General features: G+C 38.9%; 1 protein-coding gene across 4 annotated transcripts in view; it reads right to left on the bottom strand.

The window, feature by feature from the left end:
* LOC106587064 (serine/threonine-protein kinase BRSK2) overlaps positions 1–13,261 on the bottom strand; it is a 200,425-nt gene that overhangs the window by 50,688 nt on the left and 136,476 nt on the right. For all 4 annotated transcript variants that reach the window (XM_014174956.2, XM_014174958.2, XM_014174960.2 and 1 more), the window contains exons 6-8: positions 11,460–11,493; positions 2,865–2,933; positions 1,388–1,534 (exon numbers count right to left, since the gene is read on the bottom strand). In XM_014174956.2, the coding sequence (XP_014030431.1) occupies positions 1,388–1,534; positions 2,865–2,933; positions 11,460–11,493 (250 nt within the window). The remainder of the gene's footprint in view (positions 1–1,387; positions 1,535–2,864; positions 2,934–11,459; positions 11,494–13,261) is intronic.

Here is a 13,261-nt window from a genome sequence, read left to right as displayed (position 1 = left end):
TTGGAGGATGCCAGGAGAACGTTAACTGCCCGAATGTGTCAACTGTAAAGTTTGGTGGAGGAGGAATAATGGTCTGGGGCTGTTTTTCATGTTTTGGGCTAGGCCCCTTAGTTCCAGTGAAGGGAAATCTTAACACTACAGCATACAATGACATTTTAGATAATTCTGTGCTTCCAACTTTGGTGTGGAAGAACTTGACAAGCCTGCACAGAGCTCTGACCTCAACCCCATCAAACACCTTTGGGGGGAATTGGAACGCCGACACGAGCCAGGCCTAATCGCCCAACATCAGTGCCCAACCTCACTAATGCTCTTGTGGCTGAATGGAAGCAAGTCCCAGCGGGCAATGTTGCAACATCTAGTGGAAAGCCTTCCAAGAACAGTGGAGGCTGCTATAGCAGCAAAGGGGGGACTAACTCCATATTAATGCCCATGATTTTGGAATGAAATGTTCGACGTGCAAGTGGTCCACATACATTTGCTCATGTAGTGTATATTCATTCTATTTCTATGGGCCTTCCACTTACTTCAATACATAGAAAGAAGAAAAAACACATTATAGCATTAATATTCATATTATTTGTCGAGTAGATTAAACAGAGAGAAAACCGGATGAGTGAGGGATACTTAAGACGTTGGGCAACTGGGAAAGCACCCTCTATTTGACAGAAAACTCTTAATGCTGATGTGAGTGAGAGTTAATCTAATAAACTGTTAGAGGAAGTCACACTGTAGTCGTGGGAGGGTTTAAAGTGTCGCCTGTCTGTGTCTCAGATGTCTGAACCAATGGGATTACTGTCTAGAGTCTAGATCCAGAGAGGAGGTTTCCCGGACCCAGATTAAGCCTACTGCTGGACAAAATGACATGGTAACTGTAGAAACACCATTAAAAGTGCTTTTTAGTCCAGGAATACTCTTAATCTGAGCATGAGAAACTGCCTCTGAGTGTCTTTTAGTCTAAATCAGGGGAAGATGGATCCCTTTCTCTACAGTCATAAGTGATTTCTGCTTTACTAGTACTGTGGGTGAGAGCTGGGGGAGATGCTCTGATTTACACTGCGGTGGTAAATATTTTGTGGTAATAAAGTGAGATGAAATTGTTTGTTACATTTATATCTGCTTAGGCCCTTTACAAGTTGCCCCCTGTATTGATTGAGAACCAATTTACCTTTCACCTGAAAGTGAACAAATGTAGTATTAAGTGCATCTTCAAGCTGAAACAAGGGTGTTGTGAACATACATCTGATCCTAGGCCTGATCTTAGCGGTAGATTAGGTGGGCCATAATCTAAATTGATGCTAGAGCAGATATTAAGGGAATTGTCTACCTGAAATAAGGGGGTTACGAACATACATCTGATCCTAGAGCTGATCTTAGAGGAATGTACCGTGAGTCTCTTAGTGGCATCCACCTCGATCATGCCCCGAAGGAGGTTCTGACAGTCTGGGGGGATGAAGTGGGGCATGTGGAAAACACCCAACTTCACTTTCTCCAGCAGGTTTCTCAGGTTGTCATCGTCAAATGGCAGGGCGCCCTGAGATTGATAAGATTTTATTCATAATTCCAGCCAGCAAAGTGATACACTGCATTCAAATCATCAAGGATAACACAGAAAAGTTAACCATTTATTTCCATTGTGGTCCTCTGAACACAGAGAGGAGCATTAATACCAGAATGATGCTCAAGTTCCAGTGAAGATATTCTAATGGCTGGTCTACAGGACCCACTTAAAGCCTAGTCCTGGATAAAAAAGAATGTTCAACGGAGATTCCTATTTCCCAATTGAAAGTGTTTCCTAGTCCAAGACTAGCCTTAATATGTGTCCGGGAAACCGGCCATATGTGATACCACTCAGTAAGTCGGCATTGGAAATCTAGAGCAATGCCAAAGTAGAAAAGTTAAAGACTGCCAGGTGGGACTGTACTTTATGCATCTGACAAGGACAAACAAGAAGGTTATTGTTGTGAGCCAAGGGAATACAGTGAATAAGTATTACTCGTGGCAGTCAATGTAGGTCTATCTAGCCAGCCTTCTTCAAAATCTCTAACATGAATGGCTTTCAAGAGACACTAGGCAAGGCAATACATGAGCATGACTCAAGCCAATCAGTGAAGGTCTATCTGACATTTGAAACAGGCAGAGTATTCACACTTCTATGGATTAGAGGTGTAGTTTATGATAGCATGACTGATAGGGTCTCTTCCCATCTCAACATATCTTCATCAGGGAGAAATAATTGATGGCCATATTGACAAAAAAATTGAGAAACCCTCACACACAGACACATAGCCTATTATTTCCTTTGTTCTCGGCTTCCCCACTTTGTCACTGTCTAATCATAGCGGTGTGTGAATGCTGATGACACAGACTCTGATTAATGAGCATATGTGTGTCAGTACAAAGCTGACAGTCAAGCCAGCCCAGGAAATCCCTGCTCCAATCAGAAACATGATGAATCAACCAATCACATGGGGATGAAAGATGGAGGGTGCTGATTTCATTTTCAGTCCTGATCCAATAATCTAATGTCATCTTTCACTAACATTCTATACAGACAAGATCTAGAATCACAGGCCATTGGCAAGAAGTTTGTTTTACCACATTTATTAAGTTATGTCTCCAAACCTTTTCCTGTCCCTTACCTCAAATTCCCCCCCAGGGTATTTAAAATCATAATGAAGACATTTATGCAAGTCACTGTAGACCAAAGCCAGCGACTCACTGAGGTGCAGCTTCCTATGAAGACTTATTGTGTCACATGCAGCTACGTCCCCTGTCACTTTAACTCACATCAAACCACAACACTAATTCAACGGGACGTGTCAGGGTCATCGTCAGGGCAACGGCAGCTGTCAATCACTCACCACTAAAAGTGCAAAGAGGATGACCCCGCAGCTCCACACGTCTGCTTTCCTCCCGTCGTACTTCTCCCCCTGAGAGAGAGATACAGAGAGAGAGAGAGGGAGCGAGAGAAAGAGGGTGAGGAAGGGTGAGGGAGAGTAAGAGAGAGATAACGACAGACAAAAAAAGAGAGAAAGATGTAATCAATTATGCATTTTGTTATGGAGGTGAGATACAGATTCCACATTATTTTTATGAACTGAAAACCTCAGATTAACCTTTAAAATACTCCCTTGGGTGAGTTCAGAAAGTATTAATACCCCTTGATTTATTACACATTTTGTTACAGGCTTTTTTTCTTATTTTTGTGGGAGGGGGGTGTGTTGGATTAGCTTTAATATTGCGCATAGATTGTAGCTTCCATCAATGTAATTGTCTGCATCATTTCCAATCCCCCATTAAAAAAAATATCTAAACAAGGCCAGTTTTATTGATCCTTTTATGAGAACAACAGTTTTCAGCTGTGTTAACATAATTGCAAAAGGGTTTTCTAATGATCAATTAGCCTTTTAAAATGATAAACTTGGATTAGCTAACACAACGTGCCATTGGAACACAGGAGTGATAGTTGCTGATAATGGGCCTCTGTAAGCCTTTGTAGATATTCCATTAAAAAAATTGCCATTTCCAGCTACAATAGTCATTTACAATATTAACAATGTCTACACTATATTTCTGATCAATTTGATGTTATTTTAATGGACCAAAAAAAGTGCTTTTCTTTCAAAAACAAGGACATTTCTACATGACCCTAAACTTTTGAAAGCTAGTGTATATATAAACATGCATACATATACACATACATACAAATACACATACATATATACAGTTGAAGTCAGACGTTTACATACACCTTAGCCAAAGACATTTAAACTCAGTTTTTCACAATTCCTGACATTTAATCCTACAACAATCTGCCTGTCTTAGGTCAGTTAGGATCACCACTTTATTTTAAGAATGTGAAATGTCAGAATAATAGTAGAGAGAATGATTTATTTCAGCTTTTATTTCTTTCATCACATTCCCAGTGGGTCAGAAGTTTACATACACTCAATTAGTATTTGGTAGCATTGCCTTTAAATTGTTTAACTTGGGTCAAACGTTTCGGGTAGCCTTCTACAAGATTTGCTTCCCACAAGTTTGGTCAATTTAGCCCATTCCTCAGAGCTGGTGTAACTGAGTCAGGTTTGTAGGCCTCCTTGCTTGCACACACCTTTTCAGTTCTGCCCACAAATCTTCTATAGGATTGAGGTCAGGGCTTTGTGATGGCCACTCCAATACCTTAAGCCATTTTGCCACAACTTTGGAAGTATGCTTTAACTTCCTGACTGATGTTTTGAAATGTTGCTTCAACACATTTGTGGAGTGGTTGAGAAACGAGTTTTAACGACTCCAACCTAAGTGTATGTAAACTTTGACATCAACTGTATACTATATAGATTTTACGGACACAATCTATTTTACAATAGTTATATTTTGTTTGTTTTTAGTCCTTGCCTTCCTCTATTTCTGATATCCATCCAGTTTGATTTCTATTTGCCATATATTTGTAACTGTGCTATTTCACAAAAGTTCTGAACCAACATAGGTTGTTCCTGTAAAAGTTGCGTCATACTGCAGCATACCTTGAGGGCTGCCTCTGAATTCTATGACACGTTATTTAATTGTTAACCATTGTTACCATTAATGCTAGTTAGTTCTAGTTTGACTACCAGAGGGCATCTTTGAAAAGCATTTGATAGCCTTCAACATATATATTTTTGTAAGAACATAGTATATGGGATTTATTTGAAGAAATTTTGCTTAATTCGTTTGATTAATATTATAGTGTTTCTATTCCAAGAAAAACGAAAAACAAAACCCTTAGTGTTTCGGTCGGGAGTAGGTCACAGTACTAAGAGCAAAACATTTACACAACCTAATTGTAGTCTAACCAATACCCAAACAGAGATTCAGTGAAAATCAAAATCAAATTGATTTATCAAGACCAGTCCTCATGCCTGTCTCAGAGCTGCGCAAAACTGTGCTGAAATAGTTGATCACAGAGGGTAGACTATTGCTTCAAATCCTATTGCTTCTAACTTCAATATGCTTTTTAAATAAATAAGACCTACACCACTTTTAACAGCACATTACTCAACACTAGTGAGACTCATGTCGCCTACAGTAAGCCTACAGTATATCGAAAAAAAAAAAATTCAATGACGTGACTTGGAGGATTCTAAATGAATATCTAATGGGCATTTTTCGTTAGGGCAAATCTGATCTGTGAGAATATCTAAGGGGCTTTTATATAATTCTAAATTAATTAATAATAATAATACTAATCGCTTTGTTTAAAAAATAACAATATTTTGGAGATGATTTTGTTTTCAAATAACCTAAAGTGAGTGAGAAAAAAGACATTCTTGAACATGGGGTGAGACATTCTTACTAATTTGTAAATAAAGCCAGTTTGTTATTTAGAATTATTTATTTCTGTTTTTAGAGGGAGAGAAACCAAAAGCCCACTGTCGCCTCATGGGTCTCCCAGTCGTAGCCGGCACGGGTATCTAACCAGCATCTGTAGCAATTCAGTTTGCACTGCGATGCATTGTCTTAGACCGCAGCGCTACTCAGGAGGCCCCATCCACAAAGTTTTAATGCTGATCAATTGCCTTGCACAAAGTAATACATGTTGTCCAGGTCAGGATAACCAAAACATTTCTTTATTAAAGACTATCAGAAAGAATGTTGGTACTTATTTATTTTGATCCAAAGCCATGAATGAGTGAGTCACTCAGCTTTATGAAGGTGCCGAGGCTATATGACTGTGCCATCAACTTTATTATTTAGCAGACGTCACTTGCTTATATTCAGTCAACACATATATCTTAAGAACATCATGGAATATAACTCAACATTTTAGTTTCTCTTAGAATTAAAAACCTTAACCTTAAAATAAAAACCACACTGTCTTTTTCAGAGTGTGAGCGTGCAGGACAGAGGAATAGAAATTCTTACACTATAGTTCTAAAAACAATCACCTTCTTCATCCTCATCATTCAGTTCATTGAAATTCAATTTTGAAGTCGTGCACAATTATCAGTTTCTATTTGGTTTATGTCACCCATTCATTGTCAGTTAGACACACATTAGCGCTTTGGTACCATAAAGTAGAATCAGTGCTCTAACTCCCTCTTGCTCTGGTCTGGAGCAATGAAGCAGTGACGCAGGGTACTATACTAAACCACAAATGACCTCTAAGTCTCGCAGCATAATCTCAAAACTTTTAGTTGAGCAACCACTGTATATACATTTTACAGACTCTGTATGTTTTACATTTGTTATTTTGTTGTTATTAGTCCCACCCTTCAGCTCCATTCAACCCCTTCCATCTATCTCTTAACACCATCCATATTGGATTTCTATTTGCCATATATTTTTCAACTGTGCTGTGATGCTTCCCAAAAGTTCTGAACTTTTCTATTCTCATAGTTTCTACAGATTGTAAATTAAAGATAAATATTTTTGATCAAATAATTATTATATTATTGATCGATTGACTATGACTTTTCAAATAACACAGTACTGCTATCTGCAGCGTTTGCTCTAGGTAAATGTTGCAATTATTCAGCCATTCCTGGACCTTAATTCAAAATGTATTAAATATATATTTTTTCACACATCTACATACAATACCCCATAAAGACAAACTGAAAACTTGTTTTCAGAAATGTATGCAAATTTATTGAAAATGAAACACAGAAATAGCTAATTTACATAAGTATTCACACCCCTGAGTCAATACTTTGTAGAAGTACCCTTGGCAGTGATTTCAGCTGTGAGTCTTTCTGGGTAAGTGTCTAAGTGTCACCATGTCCACAGGTGGCGCCTCTCCCCGTTCGGGAGGCGCTTGGCGGTCGTCGTCGCCGGCCTAATAGCTGCCACCGATTTCCTTTTCTGTTTCGTTTGGTAATGTCTGGTTAGGGTAGCACCTGTTTTGTGTTTATTAATTAGTGGGGTATTCAGTCTGTCTGTTTTGTGTGTGGGGTTGTGCGGGATTGTTTCGTGTCTGTTGTTGTAGGTTGGGGGATTATTTTTTCTTGTCCTTAAGAATACGTTACGCGTTTTGGCTTTAGGGTTGCTGGGCTGCGTCCCGCTACATTCCTAGACTGTGTTTGACTCGCTTTGGAATTATTTTTACCCTGCCTTGTCGGTTCAGTTCTTTGGACTTGCATTCTTCATTAAACGTGTTTCACGTACCAAAGTCTCCTGCGCCTGACTTCACCCCTCCTGCAGAACTACATTTGACACTAAGAGCTTTGCACAGCTGGATTGTACAATAGTTGCACATTATTCTTAAAAAAAAATCTTCAAACTCTGTCAAGTTATTTGTTAGTCATTGTTAAACAGCCATTTTCAAGTCTTTTCAAAGATTTTCAAGACAATTTAAGTCAAAGCTGCAGCTAGGCCACTCAGGAACATTCAATGTCGTCTTGATAAGCAATTCCAGTGTAGATTTGGCCTTATGTTTTAGGTTATTGTCTCCCAGTGTCTGTTGGAAAGCAGACTGAACCAGGTTTTCCTCTAGGATTTTGCCTGTGCTTAGCTCTATTCTGTTTCTTTGTATACCTAAAAAACTCCCTTGTCCTTGCCAATGACAAGCATACCCATAACATAATGCAGCCACCACTATGCTTGAAAATACGAAGAGTGGTACTCAGTGATGTGTTGGATTTGCCTCAAACATAATGCTTTGTATTCAGGACATAAAGTTATTTATATACAGTGAGGGAAAAAAGTATTTGATCCCCTGCTGATTTTGTACGTTTGCCCACTGACAAAGAAATGATCAGTCTATAATTTCAATAGTAATTAAATTTGAACAGTGAGAGACAGAATAACAACAAAAAAATCCAGAAAAACTCATGTCAAAAATGTTATAAATTGATTTGCATTTTTATGAGGGAAATAAGTATTTGACCCCCTCTCAATCAGAAAGATTTCTGGCTCCCAGGTGTCTTTTATACAGGTAACGAGCTGAGATTAGGAGCACACTCTTAAAGGGAGTGCTCCTGATCTCAGTTTGTTACCTGTATAAAAGACACTTGTCCACAGAAGCAATCAATCAATCAGATTCCAAACTCTCCACCATGGCCAAGACCAAAGAGCTCTCCAAGGATGTCAGGAACAAGATTGTAGACCTACACAAGGCTGGAATGGGCTACAAGACCATCGCCAAGCAGCTTGGTGAGAAGGTGACAATAGTTGGTGCGATTATTCGCAAATGGAAGAAACACAAAATAACTGTCAATCTCCCTCGGCCTGGGGCTCCATGCAAGATCTCACCTCGTGGAGTTGCGATGATCATGAGAATGGTGAGGAATCAGCCCAGAACTACACGGGAGGATCTTGTCAATGATCTCAAGGCAGCTGGGACCATAGTCACCAAGAAAACAATTGGTAACACACTACACCGTGAAGGACTGAAATCCTTAAGCGCCCGCAAAGTGCCCCTGCTCAAGAAAGCACATATACATGCCTGTCTGAAGTTTGCCAATGAACATCTGAATGATTCAGAGGACAACTGGGTGAAAGTGTTGTGGTCAGATGAGACCAAAATGGAGCTCTTTGGCATAAACTCAATTCGCCGTGTTTGGAGGGGGAGGAATGCTGCCTATGACCCCAAGAACACAATCCCCACCATCAAACATGGAGGTGGAAACATTATGCTTTGGGGGTGTTTTTCTGCTAAGGGGACAGGACAACTTCACCGCATCAAAGGGACGATGGACGGGGCCATGTACTGTCAAATCTTGGGTGAGAACCTCCTTCCCTCAGCCAGGGCATTGAAAATGGGTCGTGGATGGGTATTCCAGCATGACAATGACCCAAATCACACGGCCAAGGCAACAAAGGAGTGGCTCAAGAAGAAGCACATTAAGGTCCTGGAGTGGCCTAGTCAGTCTCCAAACCTTAATCCCATAGAAAATCTGTGGAGGGAGCTGAACGTTCGAGTTGCCAAACGTCAACCTCGAAACCTTAATGACTTGGAGAAGATCTGCAAAGAGGAGTGGGACAAAATCCCTCCTGAGATGTGTGCAAACCTGGTGGCCAACTACAAGAAATGTCTGACCTCTGTGATTGCCAACAAGGGTTTTGCCACCAAGTACTAAGTCATGTTTTGCAGAGGGGTCAAATACTTATTTCCCTCATTAAAATGCAAATCAATTGAAAACATTTTTGACATGTGTTTTTCTGGATTTTTTTGTTGTTATTCTGTCTCTCACTGTTCAAAGAAACCTACCATTAAAATTATAGACTGATCATTTCTTTGTCAGTGGGCAAACGTACAAAATCAGTAGGGGATCAAATACTTTTTTCCCACACTGTATATATATATATATATATACAGTATATATATACAGTATATATATACAGATCTGTGAGCTGCTCTGACAGCTGATGCTTAAAGTTAGTGAGGGAGATATGAGTCTCCAGCTTCAGTGATTTTTGCAATTCGTTCCAGTCATTGGCAGCAGAGAACTGGAAGGAAATGCAGCCAAAGGAGGAATTGGTTTTAACACAGTTACAGTTTACACAGTAACACAATAAGGCATTGGTTTTAACACAGTTACAGTTTACACAGTAACACAATAAGGCACTAAATTAAAACAGTAAAAAAAAAAACATGTATATATATATATATATATATATATATATATATGTTTTAATTTAGTGCCTTATTGTGTTACTGTGTAAACTGTAACTGTGTTAAAACCAATGCCTTATTGTGTTACTGTGTTAAAACCAATTCCTCCTTTGGCTGCATTTCCTTCCAGTTCTCTGCTGCCAATGACTGGAACGAATTGCAAAAATCACTGAAGCTGGAGACTCATATCTCCCTCACTAACTTTAAGCATCAGCTGTCAGAGTAGCTCACAGATCATTGCACCTGTACATAGCCCATCTGTAAATAGCCCATCCAACTACCACATCCCCATATTGTTATTTTTTTTCTCCTTTGCACACCAGTATCTCTGCTTTCACATTCATCCTCTGCACATCCATCACTCCAGTGCTTAATTGCTCAATTGTAATTACTTCGCCACTACGGCCTACTTATTGCCTTACCTCCCTAATCTGACCTCATTTGCACACACTGTATGTAGATTTTTTCTATTGTGTTATTGACTGTACTTTTGTTAATTCCATGTGTAACTCTGTGTTGTTGTTTGTGTCGCACTGCTTTGCTTTATCTTGGCCAGGTCACAGTTGTAAATGAAAACTTGTTCTCAAATGGCCTACCTGGTTAAATAAAGGTGAAATAAAAAATAAATACAATTGTAAACAGGTTGCATGTTTTGGAATATTTTTATTCTGTACAAACTTCCTTCTTTTCACTATGTCAATTAGGTCAGTATTGTGGAGTAACTACAATGTTGTTGATCCATCCTTAGTTTTCTCCTATTACAGCCATTAAACTCTGTACCTGTTTAAAAGTCACCATTGGCCTCATTGTGAAACCCCTGAGCGGTTTCATTCCTCTCCGGCAACTGAGTTAGAAAGGACGCCTGTGTCTTTGTAGTGACTGGGTGTATTGATACACCATCCAAAGTCTAATTAATAACTTCACCATGCTCAAAGGCATATTCAATGTCTGCTTTTTAAAAAACCTTTTTTTTTTTATGTTTTATACACATCTACAAATAGTTGCCCTTCTTTAGAGGCATTGGAAAACCTACCTGGTCTTTGTGGTTGAATCTAAGTTAGAAATTCCCTGCTTGACTGAGGGACCTTACAGATAATTGTATGTGGGGTACAGAGATTATGTAGTCATTGAAAAATCATTTTAAATACTATTATTTTTCATGGAACTTATTATGATACTTGTTAAACTTATTGAGTACTTATTGACTCAAGATACTTCAGCTTTTCATTCTTTATTAATTTTAAAAAAATTCTAAAAACATAATTTCACTTTGACATTATGAGGTATTGTGTGTAGGCTAGTAACACATAATCTACATTTTATCCATTTTAAATTCAGGCTGTAACATAACAAAATGTGAAAAAAGTCAAGGGTTGTGAATACTTTCTGAAGGCACTGTAAGTAACCAACTGCATGACAGCTGGCATACAGCATAGTTTTTGTTTCAACTTTCAACTTTTATTAGTTGTATGTACGGGATACACCTGGTATACACCGTCCAACGAAATGCTTACTTGCAGGATCCTACCTGACAATGCAAGCACATATCCACCTTGCATACACCTGATTCACAGCTGCACTGCTTACAGTATATCAGACGACTTGTGATGACACAACACGTGGCTGTGTGGCATTGCCACTGCCTGAGGGGCGAAGAGCTGAGAGAAGGTTCATTGTATACAGAGCTGAGAGTAGAGCACTCTAAAGTGAATGGTTGGAGGGCACATGGGCTTGTGCTGCAATGCCATTATGGGAGGGAGAGAGAGAGAGAGAAAAGAGAGAGAGAAAAAGAGAGAGATACAACACTGAGGTGAGAGAAATAGAGAGCGAGAGAGAGAGAGAGGTGGAGAGGGAGTACACTTACCCTTATGACCTCTGGGCAGGCATAGTGAGGAGATCTGTAAAGTGAGACATGCACAACAGCTTTATAGAAGGCAATGCACACACACACACACACACACACCTAATAAAACACAGTTACCAGAACACGTGTGCACACACATTACGTAAACTCACAAACACATACCCATACACACACACACACACACTGTTCTGAACGTAAGGAGAGTTAGCTTGAGGAATGCGTGACTGCTGCAAATGTCCCCAATAGGTGGTAGGAATATACATGTATCAGCTCTATTAGCAGAGGTACACTCTTAAACAGATAAAAAAACTCTTATGGAACAGCAGGGACTATGAAGAGACACACACACACAGGTACAGACACACGCATACGCACACAGGCGCTAGCACACACACTCTACACACACGTACAGTACATTGTAATATTGTTGTATGGTGGAATTATACATTTTGTATTGCCGATATGTAGTAGTGTAATAATGTTGAATGATGTACTGTTTTATCTTTTGTTTTATGTGTAATGTAAGTGACTTAATGTGTTTGGACCCCAGGAAGAGTAGCTGCTGCCCTAATAAATATAGAATCACAGTCAGGAAAAATGACACTCCGTATTTAGTCAGCTACTGCACAAAATAGATTTTTGGATATGCCCAAATGCATCTCAACCACTGACTTGTGCTTTGATTTACGAATGGCTACGATTGTATGTGCACCCACAGTGCTGAGCACACATTGTGTAGAGGATGAACCAACACTCTACTGAGTGTACTGAATTCTATACAGGAATTATGCACCTTGTCATAATGTAATTGTCATGCGACTACAAAACTGGTTTGAACATACCCTGTGATTTGAACATACTTTACTCAGTAGTGTAAAGTACTTAAGTAAAAAATATTTTAAAGTACTACTTAAGTAGTTTTTGGGGTATCTGTACTTTGCTTTACTATTTATATTTTTGACAACTTTTACGTTTACTCCACTACATTCCTAAAGATAATAATGTACATTTTCCCTGACACCCAAAAATACTTGTTACATTTCGAATGCTTAGCAGGACAGGAAAATGATCCAATTCACACACATCAAGAGAACATATCTGGTCATCCCTACTGCCTCTTATCTGGTAGACTCACTAAACACAAATGCTTCATTTGAAAATTATGTCTGATTGTGCCTCTGGCTATCCGTAAAATAATAAAACAAGAAAATCGTGCTGTCTGGTTTGCTTAATATAATGAATTTGAAATTATTTATACTTTCACTTTTACTTTTGATACTTAAGTATATTTTAGAAATTACATTTACTTTTGATACTTAAGTATATTTAAAACCAAATACTTTTAGACTTTTAATGAAGTAGTATTTTACTGGGTGACTTTCACGTTTCCTTGACTCATTTTCTATTAAGGTATCTTTACTTTGACTAAAGTATGATAACTGGATACTTTTTCCACCACTGACTTTACTATATATTTGCATTTCATTCTTAGTTAGTAGGAAGATTATTCATGGGTAGGAAGATTACCTCATCCTTTAGAAGAGGTACGACAGCGGTGTGATTGTTATCAACACATGCCTGTGTGTTTAACACTGGATTCACATGACTACCTAGACTGCGAAGTCCCACTCCCTCCCTGTCCTTCCCTTCCTCTCACTAATCTTACCATCTAACATCACATACCCATGAATTTATATTATGTGTACAAACAGTGTGTGTAGTAAGTATCTGGTCTGTTTGTGTTGTGTGTTATTCGTTAATAAAGATACAGTTACTTTGACACACTGAGTGTTGCTGTGCAT

Source organism: Salmo salar, chromosome ssa26 (assembly GCF_905237065.1).
Source record: "Salmo salar chromosome ssa26, Ssal_v3.1, whole genome shotgun sequence".
In the NCBI taxonomy this organism is placed as follows: domain Eukaryota; kingdom Metazoa; phylum Chordata; class Actinopteri; order Salmoniformes; family Salmonidae; genus Salmo; species Salmo salar.
The sequence above is the reverse complement of the archived record's forward strand: the minus strand, read 5'-3'. Positions and strand labels throughout refer to the sequence as shown.